The sequence below is a fragment of the Petromyzon marinus genome, unplaced genomic scaffold (genome assembly GCF_048934315.1).
Source record: "Petromyzon marinus isolate PM22_M1 ecotype Great Lakes invasive population unplaced genomic scaffold, UKy_Petmar_22M1.pri1.0 PM_Scaffold_285, whole genome shotgun sequence".
NCBI classification, from domain to species: domain Eukaryota; kingdom Metazoa; phylum Chordata; class Hyperoartia; order Petromyzontiformes; family Petromyzontidae; genus Petromyzon; species Petromyzon marinus.
Window position 1 is genome coordinate 50,001 of NW_027423263.1, and position 24,547 is coordinate 74,547.

The 24,547-nt window shown below is 51.1% G+C and overlaps 1 protein-coding gene across 1 annotated transcript in view; it reads right to left on the bottom strand.

Annotated features, from left to right (window-relative positions):
* DDX11 (DEAD/H-box helicase 11) overlaps positions 1-21,259 on the bottom strand; it is a 60,377-nt gene extending 39,118 nt beyond the window's left edge. Inside the window, exons 1-6 of the mRNA XM_076064020.1 lie at positions 21,249-21,259; positions 21,073-21,121; positions 12,586-12,693; positions 6,061-6,148; positions 1,928-2,163; positions 210-362 (exon numbers count right to left, since the gene is read on the bottom strand). Coding sequence (XP_075920135.1) covers positions 210-362; positions 1,928-2,163; positions 6,061-6,148; positions 12,586-12,693; positions 21,073-21,121; positions 21,249-21,259 — 645 coding nt within the window. The remainder of the gene's footprint in view (positions 1-209; positions 363-1,927; positions 2,164-6,060; positions 6,149-12,585; positions 12,694-21,072; positions 21,122-21,248) is intronic.
* Positions 21,260-24,547: the final 3,288 nt, after the last annotated feature.

The following is a 24,547-nucleotide window of genomic DNA, read 5'->3' on the forward strand; positions in this document are numbered from 1 at the left end:
AACCCAGTGACTCAGTAACCCAGTGACCCAGTGACTCAGTAACCCAGTAATCCAGTGACCCAGCAACCCAGCAACCCAGTAACCCAGTGACTCAGTGACCCAGTGACTCAGTAACAGTGACCCCGTGACCCAGTGACCCAGCAACCCAGTGACTCAGTAACCCAGTGACCCAGTAACCCGGTGACCCAGTGATCCGGTGACCCGCTGACCTGAGATCCGGTGACGCGGGCGCTGTGTATGTCCGTGATGGTGTCCACCAGGTTGTGAGCTTCGTCAATCACCACCACCTGCCCCGCCAGGCGGGCGCCCGCCGCTCGCCGCGCGGCCGCGTTCAGCAGCGTGTGGTAGGGCAGCACCACCACCTGCGGCGGCACAACCACCACAACCACCACCACTACCATCACCACCACCACAACCACCACCACCACCACCACCACCACGTACAGCGGCACAACCACCACCACCACCACGTACAGCGGCACAACCAACACCACCACCACCACCACCACCTGCGGCGGCACAACCACCACCACCACCATCACCACCACCACCACAACCACCACCACCACGTACAGCGGCACAACCACCACCACCACCACCACGTACAGCAGCACAACCACCACCACCACCACCATCACCACCACCACCACCACCATCACCACCACCACGTACAGCGGCACAACCAACACCACCACCACCATGTACAGCGGCACAACCAACACCACCACCACCATGTACAGCGGCACAACCAACACCACCACCACCACGTACAGCGGCACAACCAACACCACCACCACGTACAGCGGCACAACCAACACCACCACCACCACCACGTACAGCGGCACAACCAACACCACCACCACCACGTACAGCGGCACAACCAACACCACCACCACCACCACGTACAGCGGCACAACCAACACCACCACCATCACGTACAGCGGCACAACCACCACCACCACGTACAGTGGCACAACCACCACCACCACGTACAGCGGCACAACCAACACCACCACCACCACGTACAGCGGCACAACCAACACCACCACCACGTACAGCGGCACAACCAACACCACCACCACCACCACGTACAGCGGCACAACCAACACCACCACCACCACGTACAGCGGCACAACCAACACCACCACCACCACCACGTACAGCGGCACAACCAACACCACCACCATCACGTACAGCGGCACAACCACCACCACCACGTACAGTGGCACAACCACCACCACCACGTACAGCGGCACAACCAACACCACCACGTACAGCGACACAACCACCACCACCTGCGGTGGCACAACCACCACCACCACCACCACGTACAGTGGCACAACCACCACCACCACCACCACGTACAGTGGCATAACCACCACCACCACCACCACCACGTACAGCGGCACAACCACCACCACCACCACGTACAGCGACACAACCACCACCACCACGTACAGCAGCACAACCACCACCACCACCACGTACAGTGGCACAACCACCACCACCACCACCACGTACAGCAGCACAACCACCACCACCACGTATGGCGGCACAACCACCACCAAGTACAGCGGCACAACCACCACCACCAAGTACAGCGGCACAACCACCACCACCACGTACAGCGACACAACCACCACCACCACGTACAGCAGCACAACCACCACCACCACGTACGGTGGCACAACCACCACCACGTACAGCGGCACAACCACCACCACGTACAGCGGCACAACAACCACCACCACCTGCGGCGGCACAACCACCACCACGTACAGCGGCACAACCACCGCTCACTCATTCAGCCACCCTCTCACTCAACCACTCACTCACCCACTCACTCACCCACCCACCCACCCCCCGCCCACTCATTCACCCACTCACCAACCAACTCATCCACTCACCAACCCACACACACACACACCTCCGCCGATGGCAGGGCTGCCCTGCCCCCGTAGTAAGGGCAGCCTCCCAGGCGTTTCCCGAGTGCGGCGAGCTCCTCAATGTCGGCGGGGCGAGACAGCGCCGCCTGGGAAACTTCCCACACCGAGCTGGGGGCCCGGTAGGGGCAGGGGCCGCTCACCGCGGCACCACCGCCTCTCCTCCTCCTCCTCTTCTTATCGCTCAAACACCCCTCTTCCTGAGGCGCCCGTGTCTCACCTGTGCGTGTGAGAGTGGGGGATAGAGTGGGTTTAGTGCGGGTTTAGTGTGGGTTTAGTGTGGGTGTAAGAGTGGGTTTAGTGTGGGTTTAGTGTGGGTTTAGTGTGGGTGTAAGAGTGGTTTATAGTGGGTTTAGTGTGGGTTTAGTGTGGGTTTAGTGTGGGTGTAAGAGTGGGTTTAGTGTGGGTGTAAGAGTGGTTTATAGTGGGTGTAAGAGTGGTTTATAGTGGGTGTAAGAGTGGTTTATAGTGGGTTTAGTGTGGGTTTAGTGTGGGTTTAGTGTGGGTGTAAGAGTGGGTTTAGTGTGGGTGCAAGAGTGGGTTTAGTGTGGGTGTAAGAGTGGTTTATATGGGTTTAGTGTGGGTGTAAGAGTGGTTTATAGTGGGTTTAGTGTGGGTGTAAGAGTGGTTTATAGTGGGTTTAGTGTGGGTGTAAGAGTGGTTTATAGTGGGTTTAGTGTGGGTGTAAGAGTGGTTTATAGTGGGTTTAGTGTGGGTGTAAGAGTGGTTTATATGGGTTTAGTGAGGGTGTAAGAGTGGTTTATATGGGTTTAGTGTGGGTGTAAGAGTGGTTTATAGTGGGTTTAGTGTGGGTGTAAGAGTGGTTTATAGTGAGTTTAGTGTGGGTGTAAGAGTGGTTTATAGTGGGTTTAGTGTGGGTGTAAGAGTGGTTTATAGTGGGTTTAGTGTGGGTGTAAGAGTGGTTTATAGTGAGTTTAGTGTGGGTGTAAGAGTGGTTTATAGTGGGTTTAGTGTGGGTGTAAGAGTGGTTCATAGTGGGTCTAGTGTGGGTGTAAGAGTGGTTTATAGTGGGTCTAGTGTGGGTGTAAGAGTGGTTTATAGTGGGTTTAGTGTGGGTGTAAGAGTGGTTTATAGTGGGTTTAGTGTGGGTGTAAGAGTGGTTTATAGTGGGTTTAGTGTGGGTGTAAGAGTGGTTCATAGTGGGTCTAGTGTGGGTGTAAGAGTGGTTTATAGTGGGTCTAGTGTGGGTGTAAGAGTGGTTTATAGTGGGTTTAGTGTGGGTGTAAGAGTGGTTTATAGTGGGTTTAGTGTGGGTGTAAGAGTGGTTTATAGTGGGTCTAGTGTGGGTGTAAGAGTGGTTTATAGTGGGTCTAGTGTGGGTGTAAGAGTGGTTTATAGTGGGTCTAGTGTGGGTGTAAGAGTGGTTTATATGGGTTTAGTGTGGGTGTAAGAGTGGTTTTAAGAGTGGGTCTCTATGAGTTTATAGTGGGTCTAGGGGTTTGGTTTTAGTGTTAGGGTACAGGGCTAGAGTCTAGGGTCTAGTGTAAGGGTACAAGGCTAGAGTCTAGGTTTAGTGTTAGGGTACAAGGCTAGAGTCTAGGTTTAGTCTTAGGGTACAAGGCTAGAGTCTAGGTCTAGTGTTAGGGTACAGGGCTAGAGTCTAGGTTTAGTCTTAGGTTACAAGGCTAGAGTCTAGGTCTAGTGTTGAGTCACAGGGCTAGAGTCTAGGTCTAGTGTTAGGGTACAAGGCTAGAGTCTAGGTCTAGTGTTAGGGTGCAAGGCTAGAGTCTAGGTTTAGTGTTGGGGTACAGGGCTAGAGTCTAGGTCTAGTGTTAGGGTACAAGGCTAGAGTCTAGGTTTAGTGTTAGGGTACAAGGCTAGAGTCTAGGTCTAGTGTTAGGGTACAGGGCTAGAGTCTAGGGTCTAGTGTTAGGGTACAAGGCTAGAGTCTAGGTTTAGTCTTAGGTTACAAGGCTAGAGTCTAGGTCTAGTGTTAAGTCACAGGGCTAGAGTCTAGGTTTAGTGTTAGGGTACAAGGCTAGAGTCTAGGTTTAATGTTGGGGTACAGGGCTAGAGTCTAGGTCTAGTGTTAGGGTACAAGGCTAGAGTCTAGGTTTAGTGTTACGGTACAAGGCTAGAGTCTAGGTCTAGTGTTAGGGTACAAGGCTAGAGTCTAGGTTTAGTCTTAGGTTACAAGGCTAGAGTCTAGGTCTAGTGTTGAGTCACAGGGCTAGAGTCTAGGTCTAGTGTTAGGGTACAAGGCTAGAGTCTAGGTCTAGTGTCAGGGTGCCAGGCTAGAGTCTAGGTTTAGTGTTGGGGTACAGGGCTAGAGTCTAGGTCTAGTGTTATGGTACAAGGCTAGAGTCTAGGTTTAGTGTTAGGGTACAAGGCTAGAGTCTAGGTCTAGTGTTAGGGTACAGGGCTAGAGTCTAGGTCTAGTATTAGGGTACAGGGCTAGAGTCTAGGTTTAGTGTTAGGGTACAAGGCTAGAGTCTAGGTTTAGTGTTAGGGTACAAGGCTAGAGTCTAGGTTTAGTGTTAGGGTACAGGGCTAGAGTCTAGGTTTAGTGTTGGGGTACAAGGCTAGAGTCTAGGTTTAGTGTTAGGGTACAAGGCTAGAGTCTAGGTTTAGTGTTAGGGTACAGAGCTAGAGTCTAGGTTTAGTGTTAGGGTACAAGGCTAGAGTCTAGGTTTAGTGTTAGGGTACAGAGCTAGAGTCTAGGTTTAGTGTTAGGGTACAAGGCTAGAGTCTAGGTTTAGTGTTAGGGTACAAGGCTAGAGTCTAGGTCTAGTGTTAGGGTACAAGGCTAGAGTCTAGGTCTAGTGTTAGGGTACAGGGCTAGAGTCTAGGTCTAGTGTTGAGTCACAGGGCTAGAGTCTAGGTCTAGTGTTAGGGTACAAGGCTAGAGTCTAGGTCTAGTGTTAGGGTACAAGGCTAGAGTCTAGGTCTAGTGTTAGGGTACAGGGCAAGAGTCTTGGTTTAGTGTAATGGTACAAGGCTAGAGTCTAGGTCTAGTGTTAGGGTACAGGGCTAGAGTCTAGGTTTAGTGTTAGGGTACAAGGCTAGAGTCTAGGTCTAGTGTTAGGGTACAAGGCTAGAGTCTAGGTCTAGTGTTAGGGTACAGGGCAAGAGTCTTGGTTTAGTGTAATGGTACAAGGCTAGAGTCTAGGTCTAGTGTTAGGGTACAAGGCTAGAGTCTAGGTTTAGTGTTACGGTACAGGGCTAGAGTCTAGGTCTAGTGTTAGGGTACAGAGCTAGAGTCTAGGTCTAGTGTTAGGGTACAGGGCTAGAGTCTAGGTCTAGTGTTAGGGTACAAGGCTAGAGTCTAGGTCTAGTGTTAGGGTACAGGGCTAGAGTCTAGGTCTAGTGTTAGGGTACAAGGCTAGAGTCTAGGTCTAGTGTTAGGGTACAGAGCTAGAGTCTAGGTTTAGTGTTAGGGTACAAGGCTAGAGTCTAGGTCTAGTGTTAGGGTACAAGGCTAGAGTCTAGGTCTAGTGTTAGGGTACAAGGCTAGAGTCTAGGTTTAGTGTTAGGGTACAAGGCTAGAGTCTAGGTTTAGTGTTAGGGTACAGGGCTAGAGTCTAGGTCTAGTGTTAGGGTACAGGGCTAGAGTCTAGGTTTAGTGTTAGGTTACAAGGCTAGAGTCTAGGTCTAGTGTTGAGTCACAGGGCTAGAGTCTAGGTCTAGTGTTAGGGTACAAGGCTAGAGTCTAGGTCTAGTGTTAGGGTACAGAGCTAGAGTCTAGGTTTAGTGTTAGGGTACAAGGCTAGAGTCTAGGTCTAGTATTAGGGTACAGAGCTAGAGTCTAGGTTTAGTGTTAGGGTACAAGGCTAGAGTCTAGGTCTAGTGTTAGGGTACAAGGCTAGAGTCTAGGTCTAGTGTTAGGGTACAAGGCTAGAGTCTAGGTTTAGTGTTAGGGTACAAGGCTAGAGTCTAGGTTTAGTGTTAGGGTACAGGGCTAGAGTCTAGGTCTAGTGTTAGGGTACAGGGCTAGAGTCTAGGTTTAGTGTTAGGTTACAAGGCTAGAGTCTAGGTCTAGTGTTGAGTCACAGGGCTAGAGTCTAGGTCTAGTGTTAGGGTACAGGGCTAGAGTCTAGGTCTAGTGTTAGGGTACAGGGCTAGAGTCTAGGGTCTATGGCCTAGCGCTGGTACCCACGTGGTTTGTTCCTCTGCAGCTCCAGGCAGCGTTCGTTGATGGCCTGGAGAGAGCGCAGCCTCCGCACCTCGGCGTTCACACACAGAGTCTACACGCACACACGCACACACATTCAGATACACACAGAGTCTACACGCACACACGCACACATATTCAGATACACACACACATACATACAGATACACACACACAGAGTCTACACACACAGAGTCTACACGCACACACGCACACACATATTCAGATACACACACACATACATACAAATACACACACACAGAGTCTACACGCACACATACAGACACACACATACAGATACACACACACAGAGTCTACACGCACACACACACACATATACACACATACAGATACACAGTCTCTACACGCACACACACACATACAGATACACACACACACAGTCTCTACACGCACACACACACACACATACAGATACACACACACACAGTCTCTACACGCACACACACACACATACAGATACACATAGAGAGAGTCTACACGCACACACATACATACAGATACACACACACAGAGTCTACACGCACACATAGACACATACATTGACACATACAGACACACACACACACATACAGATACACACATACAGATACACATACACAAGAGTCTACACGCACACATATACAGATACACACACACAGAGTCTACACGCACACATAAACACATACACATAGACATACATACACACAGATACTCACACACACATACACACAACAACAACCGCCATTCGCCACTAAGTGGCGGTGACGTCACCACGACGCTTGTGCCAGGCCACGTGAAGTGTCGAACGCCTGCGGGCAGGAGGTCACGGGGCAGACCCAAGTGCCACGGGTCGACTGACTGAGATGACTGAGATGACTGGCCGATGCACCACCTGTGCCCCCTACTGTGCCAACCTGCTGTGCTTTAGCCACCCGGCGCTCCGCTCGTTGTTGTGAGCGTCGCTCCTCCGCCCTCCGTTGTTGTTGGAGGGCGACTACCTCCAACTGCCCAGTAGCATCCTTCACGAGTTTCACTCCACAGAGGCCGATCTTGACACCGCTGGTACCGGCCATCGGCAAGTCCACTCAGCTCCACGTCCTCCTGTACCACATCACTCCATCTCTTCTCTAGCCCGTGCCGCGCCCGTTTAGCCCCCTCGATCCGGCCAAACAAAAGCTGTTTCGGCATGCGGTGGCTGGGCATGCGGGCTACATGACCCAGCCAACGCAGCCTTGCCTACCGGAAGAGCTCACCGATGGGACCTTGCCCAGATCTTTCAAGGATTTGTGAGCTCCTCACACAATCCAGCCTGATTAAACCCAGGATGGATCGTAGGCAGGCTAGACTAAAAGTTTCTAACCGGCGAAGATGTTCCATTAGGGGGGTCCACGTTTCGCAAGCGTAGAGAAGGGAGGGAATGACCGTGGCCGAGAAGACCTGAAGCTTAGTGCGGAGCGATAGACCAGGTAGCTTCCACACAGCAGCGTTACGCAACCGATGAAAAGATATTGCCGCTCGACTGATTTGGAGTGAGACCTCTGCTGTTAAACTGGAGCCGGTCATAAGCACACTGCCCAGGTATGGGAAACTCTCCACTCTCTCCACAACTGCCCCATCACCGATTGGGAGTTGTGGGGGTGGAGTGTCCGATGGTACAAAATACCCAGGCAGGTGCTTAGTTTTGGTGGGGCTGATGGTAAGGCTCCATCTCTTAGTTGCACGCTACAGTCTCAGCAGCAGCGTCTCCAACTCCTCCTCTGAATGAGCAGCTATTACCAAATCATTGGCATACATAACGTGGTTGAGCAATAGGGAGCCATCCCTTGACCGCACCCGGGCATCGATCAGCCTCCCATTATATCTGTACCAAATGGAGATTCCCCCGGTACAGCTATTGAAGGCTTCACGAACTACGTGGTCAAATAAATGTTAAATAATGTGGGAGCCAGAGGACATCCCTGTCGCACCCCAAGGTGTACAGGGAATGGCTCTGACTCACGGCCACGTAGTTTTACCCGGGCCCGCTCACCATCATGAAGGTCCTTAATGATCGTGAGCAGGGGGTCAGGGACACCAAAAGCACGAAGAACAACCCAGAGCCCAGGCCTACTGATGGTACCATAGGCCTTGACCAGGTCAATAAAGCAGAGATGTAGGTCTTGCTGGAATTCCCTACACCTCTGCTGTAGCAGACGGACAGAAAATATGGCATCTGTGCAGGACCGCCCTTTCCTGAAACCGCACTGGGGCTCCGCAAGCCTCTCCTCAGCGTGCCTGGCAAGGCGATGTTGAATAATCCTTGCCAGGACCTTTCCCGGCACACTGAGGAGTGAGATGCCCCTGTAGTTGTTACAGTGTGCGGTCCCCCTTCTTAAAAAGGGGGACCACCAGGGCATCCTTCCAATCCTGCAGAACCCGTCGAGTGGTCCAGACTGTTGTTATGATGTCATATAGGGCAGTCTGTGCACAAACGCCACCCTCCCTCAGCATTTCGCTTGGGAGATCATCTTTGCCCGGTGCCTTTCCTGGTTTCAGACTCCGGATCGCCTTCAGTACTCCCTCAACAGATGGCACCTCAGCCAGCCACTCACAGGGGGTGACTTCTTCCAATATTTGAGGCACCACAGCCGTCAACAGGGTCAGATACACACACACACAGATACACACACACACAGAGTCTACACGCACACACGCACACATACACACACACAGATACACACATACAGATACACACACACACAGAGTCTACAAGCACACACACACACATAGATACGTACACACAGATACACACGCGCAGAGTCTACACGCACACACAGATACACACGTAGATACATACACACAGATACAGGTGTAGCGACGGTAGCATCACTACCGTGTACACACACGCACACGTGTGACGTCACTTTGCGGGGCAGCGTGCAGGACCACGCGGGTCTACACACACACACACATGACGTCATCCCGGCTGGAGGCGGGAATGACGACAGGGGGTGGTGTGAGGTCGTGGCGCTCTCTGTGACCCCGGCTGGAACACGTGACTGGACCCCAGTGGGGGGCCGGGAGCCTAGGGGGCACCTCGGAGGGGGGGGGGGGCACGTGGACAGAAGTGGGGGGGCTTCGAGAGGGTTCTCGAAGGGAGGCGTGGCCGAGGCCCACCATAAGCAGCCTCCTCACGAGGTTCGAGGCTGCTGCCCGTATCAAGAACGAAGACGCATCGTCAGGAGTCAAGCCTCCAGGCAGCGGGCCTGCCCAGTAGCCCACCTGGCTGGGGTCACGCTAGAGAAGGGGTCGGCAGCCGATGGCTCGCGAGCCAGACGTGGCTCTTTCGATGACTGCATCTGGCTCGCAAATAAATCTCAGCTGACTTACAAGACCTCTGCTGTAGCAGACGGACAGAAAATATGGCATCTGTGCAGGACCGCCCTTTCCTGAAACCAACATTGGGGCTCCGCAAGCCTCTCTCTCCTCGGCGTGCCTGGCGAGGCGACGTTGAATAATCCTTGCTCTTTCTTGCTCTTTCGATGACTGCATCTGGCTCGCAAATAAATCTTAGTTGACTTATAAGACCCCTGCTGTAGCAGACGGACAGAAAATATGGCATCTGTGCAGGACCGCCCTTTCCTGAAACCACACTGGGGCTCCGCAAGCCTCTCTCTCCTCAGCGTGCCTGGCGAGGCGACGTTGAATAATCCTTGCTCTTTCGATGACTGCATCTGGCTCGCAAATAAATCTCAGCTGACTTATAAGACCTCTGCTGTAGCAGACGGACAGAAAATATGGCATCTGTGCAGGACCGCCCTTTCCTGAAACCAACACTGGGGCTCCGCAAGCCTCTCTCTCCTCAGCGTGCCTGGCGAGGCGACGTTGAATAATCCTTGCTCTTTCTTGCTCTTTCGATGACTGCATGTGGCTCGCAAATAACTCTTAGCTGACAAATACGTACACACAGCAGAGGTCTTATAAGTCAGCTAAGATTTATTTGCGAGCCAGATGCAGTCATCGAAAAAGAGCCACGTCTGGCTCGCGAGCCATAGCTTGCCGACCCCTGCGCTAGAGTATCTGGGAAGTTGTGTGTTAGCTAGGCTAAGTCGGTGGGTCACCACCCTATGCATAACTGTTGTGTTCATTAATAAATAAGTGTTGTCTCCCGAATCCACTAGACATACACACAGAGTCCACACGCACACACAGATGCACACATAGACACGCTACGAACCCGGCGAGCCCAGTTCGATTCCCGCTCATGGCCAACACCAGTGACGATTGTCTGAACCGGTCCTGGGCCTCCCCTAGGTCGACTCAGCCTCAAGTGAGGACCTGGTGCGATGTGTAAACATCGCCGCTGGGGAGACAAAGGCGGCCGGGCGTGATGTTGCCGTGCCGGCCTTCACAGGTGCTGCTCGCTAACAGCACTTGCCCCTACAGTCTGTTAAGGCTATACGGGGGATCTTTGTCTTTGATGGTGGTAATGATGGGTGGTGATGGTGGTGATGGTGATAGTGATGTTGGTGGTGGTGATGGTGGTGATAGTGGTTATGGCGGTGATGATGGTGATGATGATGATGGCGGTGATGGTGGTGATGATGGCGGATATGGCAGTGATGATGGTGATGATAAGAGTGGTGATGATGATGCCGGTGATGGTAGTTATGATGACGATGGTGGTGATGATGATGATGGCGGTGATGGTGATGATGATGGCGGTGATGGTGGAGGTGATGGTAGTTATGATGGCGATGGTGGTGATGATGATGGCGGTGATGGTGATGATGATGATGACGGCGGTGATGGTGGAGGTGATGATGGTGATAAAGATGATGGCGATGATGATGGCGGTGATGGTGATGATGATGATGACGGTGGTGATGGTGGAGGTGATGATGGTGATAAAGATGATGGCGATGATGATGGCGGTGATGGTGATGATGATGATGGCGGTGATGGTGGAGGTGATGATGGTGATAAAGATGATGGCGATGATGATGGCGGTGATGGTGATGATGATGGCGGTGATGGTGGAGGTGATGATGGTGATCAAGATGATGGCGATGATGATGGCGGTGATGGTGGAGGTGATGATGGTGATAAAGATGATGGCGATGATGATGGCGGTGATGGTGGAGGTGATGATGGTGATAAAGATGATGGCGATGATGATGGCGGTGGTGGTGATGATGATGATCGCGGTGATGGTGGAGGTGATGATGGTGATAAAGATGATGGCGATGATGATGGCGGTGATGGTGATGATGATGATGATGACGGCGGTGATGGTGGAGGTGATGATGGTGATAAAGATGATGGCGATGATGATGATGATGGCGGTGGTGGTGATGGTGATGATGACAGCGGTGATGGTGGAGGTGATGATGGTGATAAAGATGATGGCGATGATGATGGCGGTGGTGATGGTGGAGGTGATGATGGTGATAAAGATGATGGCGATGATGGCGGTGGTGATGGTGGAGGTGATGATGGTGATAAAGATGATGGTGATGATGATGGCGGTGATGGTGATGATGATGACGGCGGTGATGGTGATGATGATGGTGGTGATGGTGGAGGTGATGATGGTGGTGATGGTGGAGGTGATGATGGTGATAAAGATGATGGCGATGATGATGGCGGTGGTGATGGTGGAGGTGATGATGGTGATAAAGATGATGGCGATGATGATGGCGGTGATGGTGGAGGTGATGATGGTGATAAAGATGATGGCGATGATGATGGTGGTGATGGTGATGATGACGGCGGTGATGGTGGAGGTGATGATGGTGATAAAGATGATGGCGATGATGATGGCGGTGATGGTGATGATGATGATGGCGGTGATGGTGGAGGTGATGATGGTGATAAAGATGATGGCGATGATGATGGCGGTGGTGGTGATGATGATGACGGCGGCGATGGTGGAGGTGATGATGATGGCGATGATGATGGCGGTGATGGTGGAGGTGATGATGGTGATAAAGATGATGGCGATGATGATGGCGGTGATGGTGGAGGTGATGATGGTGATAAAGATGATGGCGATGATGATGGCGGTGATGGTGGTGATGATGATGATGGCGGTGATGGTGGAGGTGATGATGGTGATAAAGATGATGGTGATGATGATGATGGCGGTGATGGTGGAGGTGATGATGGTGATAAAGATGATGGCGATGATGATGGCGGTGATGGTGATGATGATGGCGGTGATGGTGGAGGTGATGATGGTGATCAAGATGATGGCGATGATGATGGCGGTGATGGTGGAGGTGATGATGGTGATAAAGATGATGGCGATGATGATGGCGGTGATGGTGATGATGATGACGGCGGTGATGGTGGAGGTGATGATGGTGATAAAGATGATGGTGATGATGATGGCGGTGATGGTGGAGGTGATGATGGTGATAAAGATGATGGCGATGATGATGGCGGTGATGGTGATGATGATGACGGCGGTGGAGGTGATGATGGTGATGATGGCGATGATGATGATGGCGATGGTGGTGATGCCATCACCTGTCGTGAGCCCAGGCTCACGAGCCGCGTGCTGGCTCCGTAGGGGCTACGTTGGAGCTCGCGCACGAACTGAGCCAGCTGAGAGTGAGTCCGACTGCAGTAGTAGATCTACACAACCGCAGCAACCACCACAACCACCACCACCACCACCACATCAACAACAACCACCACAACCACCACCACTACAACAATCATCATCCCCACCACCACCACTACATCCATCATCATCCCCAACACCACCACTACAACAATCATCCCCACCACCACCATAAAAACTACAACCATCATTATCCCCACCACGACCACTACATCCATCATCATCCCCACCACCACAACCATCATCATCCCCACCACCACCATCAAAACTAAAACCATCATCATCCGCACCATCAACACTACAACCATCATCATCCCCAACACCACCACCACCACGACAACAATCATCATCCCCACCACGACCACTACATCCATCATCATCCCCACCACCATTACCACCACCACAACCATCATCATCCCCACCACCACCATTAGAACTACAACCATCATTATCCCCACCATCAACACTACTACCATCATCATCCGCACCATCAACACTACAACCATCATCATCCCCAACACCACCACCACCACAACAATCATCATCCCCACTATAAACATTACATCCATCATCATCCCCACCACCACCACAAACACTACAACCATCATCATCCCCACCACCATTACCACCACCACAACCATCATCATCCCCACCACCACCATCAATACTACAACCATCATCATCCCCAACACAACCATCAACACTACAACCATCATCATCTCCAACACCACCATCAATACTACAACCATCATCATCCCCAACACCACCACCAACACTACAACCATCATCATCCCCACCACCACCACTACAACCATCATCATCCCCAACACCACCACCACAACAATCATCATCCCCACCATAAACACTACATCCATCATCATCCCCACCACCACCAACACTACAACCATCATCATCCCCACCACCATTACCACCACCACCACAACCATCATCATCCTCACCACCATCATCATCCCCAACACCACCACCAACACTACAACCATCATCATCCCCACCACCACCATCAACACTACAACCCTCATCATCCCCACCACCACCATCAATACTACAACCATCATCATCCCCAACACCACCACCAACACTACAACCATCATCATCCCCACCACCACCACCAACACTACAACCATCATCATCCCCAACACCACCATAAATACTACAACCATCATCATCCCCACCACCATTACCACCACCAAAACCATCATCATCCCCAACCACCAACACTACAACCATCATCATCCCCACCACCACCATAAACACTACAACCATCATCATCCCCAACACCACCACCATCAATACTACAACCATCATCAACCCCACCACCACCATCAACACTACAACCATCATCATCCCCAACACCACCACTACAACAATCATCCCCACCACCACCATAAAAACTACAACCATCATTATCCCCACCATCAATACTACTTCCATCATCATCCGCACCATCAACACTATAACCATCATCATCCCCAACACCACCACCACAACAATCATCATCCCCACCACGACCACTACATCCATCATCATCCCCACCACCATTACCACCACCACAACCATCATCATCCCCACCACCACCATCAAAACTACAACCATCATCATCCGCACCATCAACACTACAACCATCATCATCCCCAACACCACCACCACCACCACGACAACAATCATCATCCCCAACACGACCACTACATCCATCATCATCCCCACCACCATTACCACCACCACAACCATCATCATCCCCACCACCACCATTAAAACTACAACCATCATTATCCCCACCATCAACACTACTACCATCATCATCCGCACCATCAACACTACAACCATCATCATCCCCAACACCACCACCACCACAACAATCATCATCCCCACTATAAACACTACATCCATCATCATCCCCACCACCACCGCCAACACTACAACCATCATCATCCCCACCACCATTACCACCACCACAACCATCATCATCCCCACCACCACCATCAATACTACTACCATCATCATCCCCAACACCACCATCAACACTACAACCATCATCATCCCCAACACCACCATCAATACTACAACCATCATCATCCCCACCACCACCAACACTACAACCATCATCATCCCCAACACCACCACCACCACAACAATCATCATCCCCACCATAAACACTACATCCATCATCATCCCCACCACCACCAACACTACAACCATCATCATCCCCACCACCATTACCACCACCACAACCATCATCATCCCCACCACCACCATCAATACTACAACCATCATCATCCCCAACACCACCACCAACACTACAACCATCATCATCCCCACCACCACCACCATCAACACTACAACCATCATCATCCCCACCACCACCATCATCAATACTACAACCATCATCATCCCCAACACCACCACCAACACTACAACCATCATCATCCCCACCACCACCACCAACACTACAACCATCATCATCCCCACCACCACCATTAGAACTACAACCATCATTATCCCCACCATCAACACTACTACCATCATCATCCGCACCATCAACACTACAACCATCATCATCCCCAACACCACCACCACCACAACAATCATCATCCCCACTATAAAAATTACATCCATCATCATCCCCACCACCACCACCAACACTACAACCATCATCATCCCCACCACCACCATCAATACTACTACCATCATCATCCCCAACACCACCATCAACACTACAACCATCATCATCCCCAACACCACCATCAATACTACAACCATCATCATCCCCAACACCACCACCAACACTACAACCATCATCATCCCCACCACCACCACCACCAACACTACAACCATCATCATCCCCAACACCACCACCACCACAACAATCATCATCCCCACCATAAACACTACATCCATCATCATCCCCACCACCACCAACACTACAACCACATCATCCCCACCACCATTACCACCACCACAACCATCATCATCCCCACCACCACCATCAATACTACAACCATCATCATCCCCAACACCACCACCAACACTACAACCATCATCATCCCCACCACCACCATCAACACTACAACCATCATCATCCCCACCACCACCATCATCAATACTACAACCATCATCATCCCCAACACCACCACCAACACTACAACCATCATCATCCCCACCACCACCATTAGAACTACAACCATCATTATCCCCACCATCAACACTACTACCATCATCATCCGCACCATCAACACTACAACCATCATCATCCCCAACACCACCACCACCACAACAATCATCATCCCCACTATAAAAATTACATCCATCATCATCCCCACCACCACCACCAACACTACAACCATCATCATCCCCACCACCATTACCACCACCACAACCATCATCATCCCCACCACCACCATCAATACTACAACCATCATCATCCCCAACACCACCATCAACACTACAACCATCATCATCTCCAACACCACCACCAACACTACAACCATCATCATCCCCACCACCACCACTACAACCATCATCATCTCCAACACCACCACCACAACAATCATCATCCCCACCATAAACACTACATCCATCATCATCCCCACCACCACCATCACTACAACCATCATCATCCCCACCACCATTACCACCACCACAACCATCATCATCCCCAACACCACCACCAACACTACAACCATCATCATCCCCAACACCACCACCACCACAACAATCATCATCCCCACCATAAACACTACATCCATCATCATCCCCACCACCACCAACACTACAACCACATCATCCCCACCACCATTACCACCACCACAACCATCATCATCCCCACCACCACCATCAATACTACAACCATCATCATCCCCAACACCACCACCAACACTACAACCATCATCATCCCCACCACCACCACCATCAACACTACAACCATCATCATCCCCACCACCACCATCATCAATACTACAACCATCATCATCCCCAACACCACCACCAACACTACAACCATCATCATCCCCACCACCACCACCAACACTACAACCATCATCATCCCCACCACCACCATTAGAACTACAACCATCATTATCCCCACCATCAACACTACTACCATCATCATCCGCACCATCAACACTACAACCATCATCATCCCCAACACCACCACCACCACAACAATCATCATCCCCACTATAAAAATTACATCCATCATCATCCCCACCACCACCACCAACACTACAACCATCATCATCCCCACCACCATTACCACCACCACAACCATCATCATCCCCACCACCACCATCAATACTACAACCATCATCATCCCCAACACCACCATCAACACTACAACCATCATCATCTCCAACACCACCATCAATACTACAACCATCATCATCCCCAACACCACCACCAACACTACAACCATCATCATCCCCACCACCACCACTACAACCATCATCATCCCCAACACCACCACCACAACAATCATCATCCCCACCATAAACACTACATCCATCATCATCCCCACCACCACCATCACTACAACCATCATCATCCCCACCACCATTACCACCACCACAACCATCATCATCCCCAACACCACCACCAACACTACAACCATCATCATCCCCACCACCACCATCAACACTACAACCATCATCATCCCCACCACCACCATCAATACTACAACCATCATCATCCCCAACACCACCAACACTACAACCATCATCATCCCCACCACCACCACCAACACTACAACCATCATCATCCCCAACACCACCACAAATACTACAACCATCATCATCCCCACCACCATTACCACCACCAAAACCATCATCATCCCCACCACCAACACTACAACCATCATCATCCCCACCACCACCATAAACGCTACAACCATCATCATCCCCAACACCACCACCATCAATACTACAACCATCATCAACCCCACCACCACCATCAACACTACAACCATCATCATCCCCAACACCACCACTACAACAATCATCCCCACCACCACCATAAAAACTACAACCATCATTATCCCCACCATCAATACTACTTCCATCATCATCCGCACCATCAACACTATAACCATCATCATCCCCAACACCACCACCACAACAATCATCATCCCCACCACGACCACTACATCCATCATCATCCCCACCACCATTACCACCACCACAACCATCATCATCCCCACCACCACCATCAAAACTACAACCATCATCATCCGCACCATCAATACTACAACCATCATCATCCCCAACACCACCACGACAACAATCATCATCCCCAACACGACCACTACATCCATCATCATCCCCACCACCATTACCACCACCACAACCATCATCATCCCCACCACCACCATTAAAACTACAACCATCATTATCCCCACCATCAACACTACTACCATCATCATCCGCACCATCAACACTACAACCATCATCATCCCCAACACCACCACCACCACAACAATCATCATCCCCACTATAAACACTACATCCATCATCATCCCCACCACCACCACCAACACTACAACCATCATCATCCCCACCACCATTACCACCACCACAACCATCATCATCCCCACCACCACCATCAATACTACAACCATCATCATCCCCAACACCACCATCAACACTACAACCATCATCATCCCCAACACCACCATCAATACTACAACCATCATCATCCCCAACACCACCACCAACACTACAACCATCATCATCCCCACCACCACCACCACCAACACTACAACCATCATCATCCCCAACACCACCACCACCACAACAATCATCATCCCCACCATAAACACTACATCCATCATCATCCCCACCACCACCAACACTACAACCATCATCATCCCCACCACCATTACCACCACCACAACCATCATCATCCCCACCACCACCATCAATACTACAACCATCATCATCCCCAACACCACCACCAACACTACAACCATCATCATCCCCACCACCACCACCATCAACACTACAACCATCATCATCCCCACCACCACCATCAATACTACAACCATCATCATCCCCAACACCACCACCAACACTACAACCATCATCATCCCCACCACCACCAACAACACTACAACCATCATCATCCCCAACACCACCATAAATACTACAACCATCATCATCCCCACCACCATTACCACCACCAAAACCATCATCATCCCCACCACCAACACTACAACCATCATCATCCCCACCACCACCATAAACACTACAACCATCATCATCCCCACCACCAACATCAACACTACAACCATCATCATCCCCACCATAAACACTACAACCATCATCACCACCACGACCATCACCACTACAACAATCATCACCACCACGATCATCACCACTACAACCATCATCACGACCATCACCACCACAACCATCATCACCACCACGACCATCACCACCACAACCATCATCACCACCACGACCATCACCACCACAACCATCATCACCACCACGACCATCACCACCACAACCATCATCACCACCACGACCATCACTACCACAACCATCATCACCACTACAACCACCATCACCACCACACCCATCATCACCACCACGACCATCACCACTACAACCACCATCACCACCACAACCATCACTACTACAACCATCATCACCACCACAACCATCACCATCACCACCACAACCATCATCACCACCACGACCATCACCACAACCATCACCACCACGACCATCATCACCACAACCATCATCACCACCACGACCATCACCACCACAACCATCATCACCACCACGACCATCACCAGCACAACCATCATCACCACTACAACCACCATCACCAGCACAACCATCATCACCACCACGACCATCACCACTAAAACCACCATCACCACCACAACCATCACCACTACAACCATCATCACCACCACGACCATCACCATCATCATCACCACCATCACCATCACCACCACGACCATCACCACCACAACCATCACCACCATAACCATCATCACCACGACCATCACCACAACCATCACCATCACCACCACGACCATCACCACCACAACCATCATCACCACCACGACTATCACCACCACAACCATCATCACCACCACGACCATCACCACCACAACCATCATCACCACCACGACCATCACCACCACAACCATCATCACCACCACGACCATCACCACCACAACCATCATCACCACCACGACCATCACCACCACAACCATCATCACCACCACGACCATCACCACCACAACCATCATCACCACCACGACCATCACCACCACAACCATCACCACCACAACCATCATCACCACCACGACCATCACCACAACCATCACCACCACCACGACCATCACCACCACAACCATCACCACCACCACCACCACCACGACCATCACCACCACAACCATCATCACCACCAGGACCATCACCACCACAACCATCATCACCACCACGACCATCACCACCACAACCATCATCACCACCACGACCATCACCACCACAACCATCATCACCACCACGACCATCACCACCACAACCATCATCACCACCACGACCATCACCACCACAACCATCATCACCACCACGACCATCAACACCACAACCATCATCACCACCACGACCATCACACCACAACCATCATCACCACAACGACCATCACCACCACAACCATCATCACCACCACAACCATCACCACCACAATCATCACCACCACGACCATCACCACCACAACCATCACCACCACAACCATCATCACCACCACGACCATCATCACCACCACGACCATCACCACCACAACCATCATCACCACCACGACCATCACCACCACCATGACCATCACCACTACAACCATCATCACCACTACAACCATCATCACCACCACGACCATCACCACCACGACCATCACCACTACAACCATCATCACCACCACAACCATCATCACCACCACGACCATCACCACCACAACCATCATCACCACCACGACCATCACCACCACAACCATCATCACCACCACGACCATCACCACCACAACCATCATCGCCACCACAACCATCATCACCACCATGACCATCATCACCACCACGACCATCACCACCACAACCATCATCACCACCACGACCATCACCACTACAACCATCATCACCACCACAACCATCATCACCACCACGACCATCACCACCACAACCATCATGACCACCACGACCATCACCACCACAACCATCATCACCACCACGACCATCACCACCACAAACCATCATCACCACCACAACCATCATCACCACCACGACCATCACCACTACAACCATCATCACCACCACGACCATCACCACCACAACCATCATCACCACCACGACCATCACCACCACCGCTCACCTTGGTGACATGGGGTTCCTCACCATCCTCACCATCCTCGTCATCAAAGCTGCACAGAGAGAGAGAGAGGGACGCACAGCGTCATCACCATACCACTCACCATACCACTCACCCAGCCACTCACCATACCACTCACCCACTCACCATACCACTCACACACTCACCATACCACTCACCCACTCACCATACCACTTGCCATACCACTCACTTACCCAGCCACTCACCATACCACTCACCCAGCCACTCACCATACCACTCACCCAGCCACTCACCATACCATTCACCCACTCACCATACCACTCACCCACTCACCATACCACTCACCCACTCACCATACCACTTGCCATACCACTCACTTACCCAGCCACTCACCATACCACTCACCCAGCCACTCACCATACCACTCACCATACCACTCACCCAGCCACTCACGCATCCACTCTCCCATCCACCCACCCACACCACGCAACAATACACACAACACACACTCGCACACCACATACACACCACACACTCGCACACCACACACACACACACTCGCACACCACACACAATCGCACACCACACACACAACACACAATCGCATACCACACACACAACACACAATCGCACACCACACACACAACACACAATCGCACACCACACACACAACACACACTCGCACACCACACACACCACACACAATCGCACACCACACACACCACACACAATCGCACACCACACACACAACACACAATCGCACACCACACACACACCACACACTCGCACGCCACACACACACTCGCACACCACACACACTCCACACACACTCGCACACCACACACACACTCGCACACCACACACACACCACACACAACACACACTCACACACCACACACACAAACACACACTCACACACCACACACACAACACACACTCGCACACCACACACACACCACACACTCGCACACCCTCGCACCAACACACACACCACACACTCGCACACCACAACACAGACTCGCACACCACAACACACACTCGCACACCACACACACACACTCGCACACCACACACACACAACACACACTCGCACACCACAGACAACACACACTCGCACACCACACACAACACACACTCGCACACCACACACACAACACACACTCGCACCAACACACACTCGCACCAACACACACACCACACACTCGCACACCACAACACACACTCGCACACCACAACACACACTCGCACACCACACACAAACAACACACACTCGCACACACACACAACAATACACACTCGCACACCACACACTCGCACACCACACACACCACAACACATACTCGCACACCACATACAACACACACCACGCACACAACACACAACACAAGACATGCAACAACACACACCACGCACACAACACACACTCGCACACCACACACACAACAACACGCCACAAAACACACAACACAACACCACAACAACAACGCACACCACACACACCACACTCGCAACACACACTCGCACACACAACACACACACACAACACACACACAACACACACCAACAACAACCACGACAACACCAACCACACCAACAACCACACCAACCACAACAACACCACAAACCACAACAACCACACCAACCACACCAACCACACCAACCACACCAACAACCACACCAACCACAACAACAACCACAACCACAACAACCACACCAACCACACCAACCACACGAACCACACCAACAACAACCACGACAACATCAACAACACCAACCACACCAACAACCACACCAACCACAACAACAACAACAACACAACAACCACACCAACCACACCAACAACCACAACCACACCAACAACCACAACATCAACAACAACCACACCAACACCAACCACACCAACAACCACAACCATAACAACCACAACAACCACAACAACCACAACAACCACACCAACAACAACCACAACAACAACCACAACAACAACAACCACACCAACAACAACAACCACACCAACCACAACAACCACAACAACAACAACCAACAACAACAACAACCACCAACCACACCAACCACAACACCAACCACACCAACCACAACACCAACCACACCAACAACAACCACAACAACCACAACAACAACAACCACCCCAAACACAACCACACAAACCACAACCACACCAACAACACCAACCACACCAACAACCACAACATCCACAACAACCACAACAACACCAACAACCACACCAACCACACCAACCACACCAACAACAACCACGACAACACCAACAACACCAACCACACCAACAACCACACCAACCACAACCACAACAACCACAACAACCACACCAACCACACCAACCACAGCAACAACCACACCAACCACAACAACAACAACAACAACAACAACCACAACCACAACAACCACACCAACCACACCAACAACAACCACGACAACACCAACAACACCAACCACACACAACCACAGCAACCACAACAACAACAACAACCACAACAACCACAACAACCACACCAACCACACCAACCACACCAACAACAACCACACAACACCAACAAACCAACCACACCAACAACCACACCAACCACAACAACAACAACCACAACAACCACAACAACCACACCAACACCAACCACAACAACAACCACACCAACAACAACCACAACAACCACACCAACAACAACCACAACAACCACCACAACCACAACAACCACAACACCAACACCAACCACACCAACAACACCAACCACACCAACCACACCAACAACAACCACAACAAAAACCACACCAACAACAACAACCACAACAACACCAACCACACCAACAACACCAACCACAACAACAACCACAAACACACCAACAACAACAACAACAACAACCACAACAACAACAACAACCACACCAAACAACACAACCACACCAACCACAACAACCACAACAACCACAACAACAACAACACCAACCACACCAACCACAACACCAACCACACCAACCACAACACCAACCACACCAACAACAACCACAACAACAACAACCACCCCAAACACAACCACACCAACCACAACCACACCAACAACACCAACCACACCAACAACCACAACATCCACAACAACCACAACAACACCAACAACCACACCAACCACACCAACCACACCAACAACAACCACGACAACACCAACAACACCAACCACACCAACAACCACACCAACCACAACAACAACCACAACCACAACAACCACAACAACCACACCAACCACACCAACCACAGCAACAACCACACCAACCACAACAACAACAACAACCACAACCACAACAACCACACCAACCACACCAACCACACCAACAACAACCACGACAACACCAACAACACCAACCACACCAACAACCACAGCAACCACAACAACAACAACCACAACAACCCACAACAACCACACCAACCACACCAACCACACCAACAACAACCACGACAACACCAACA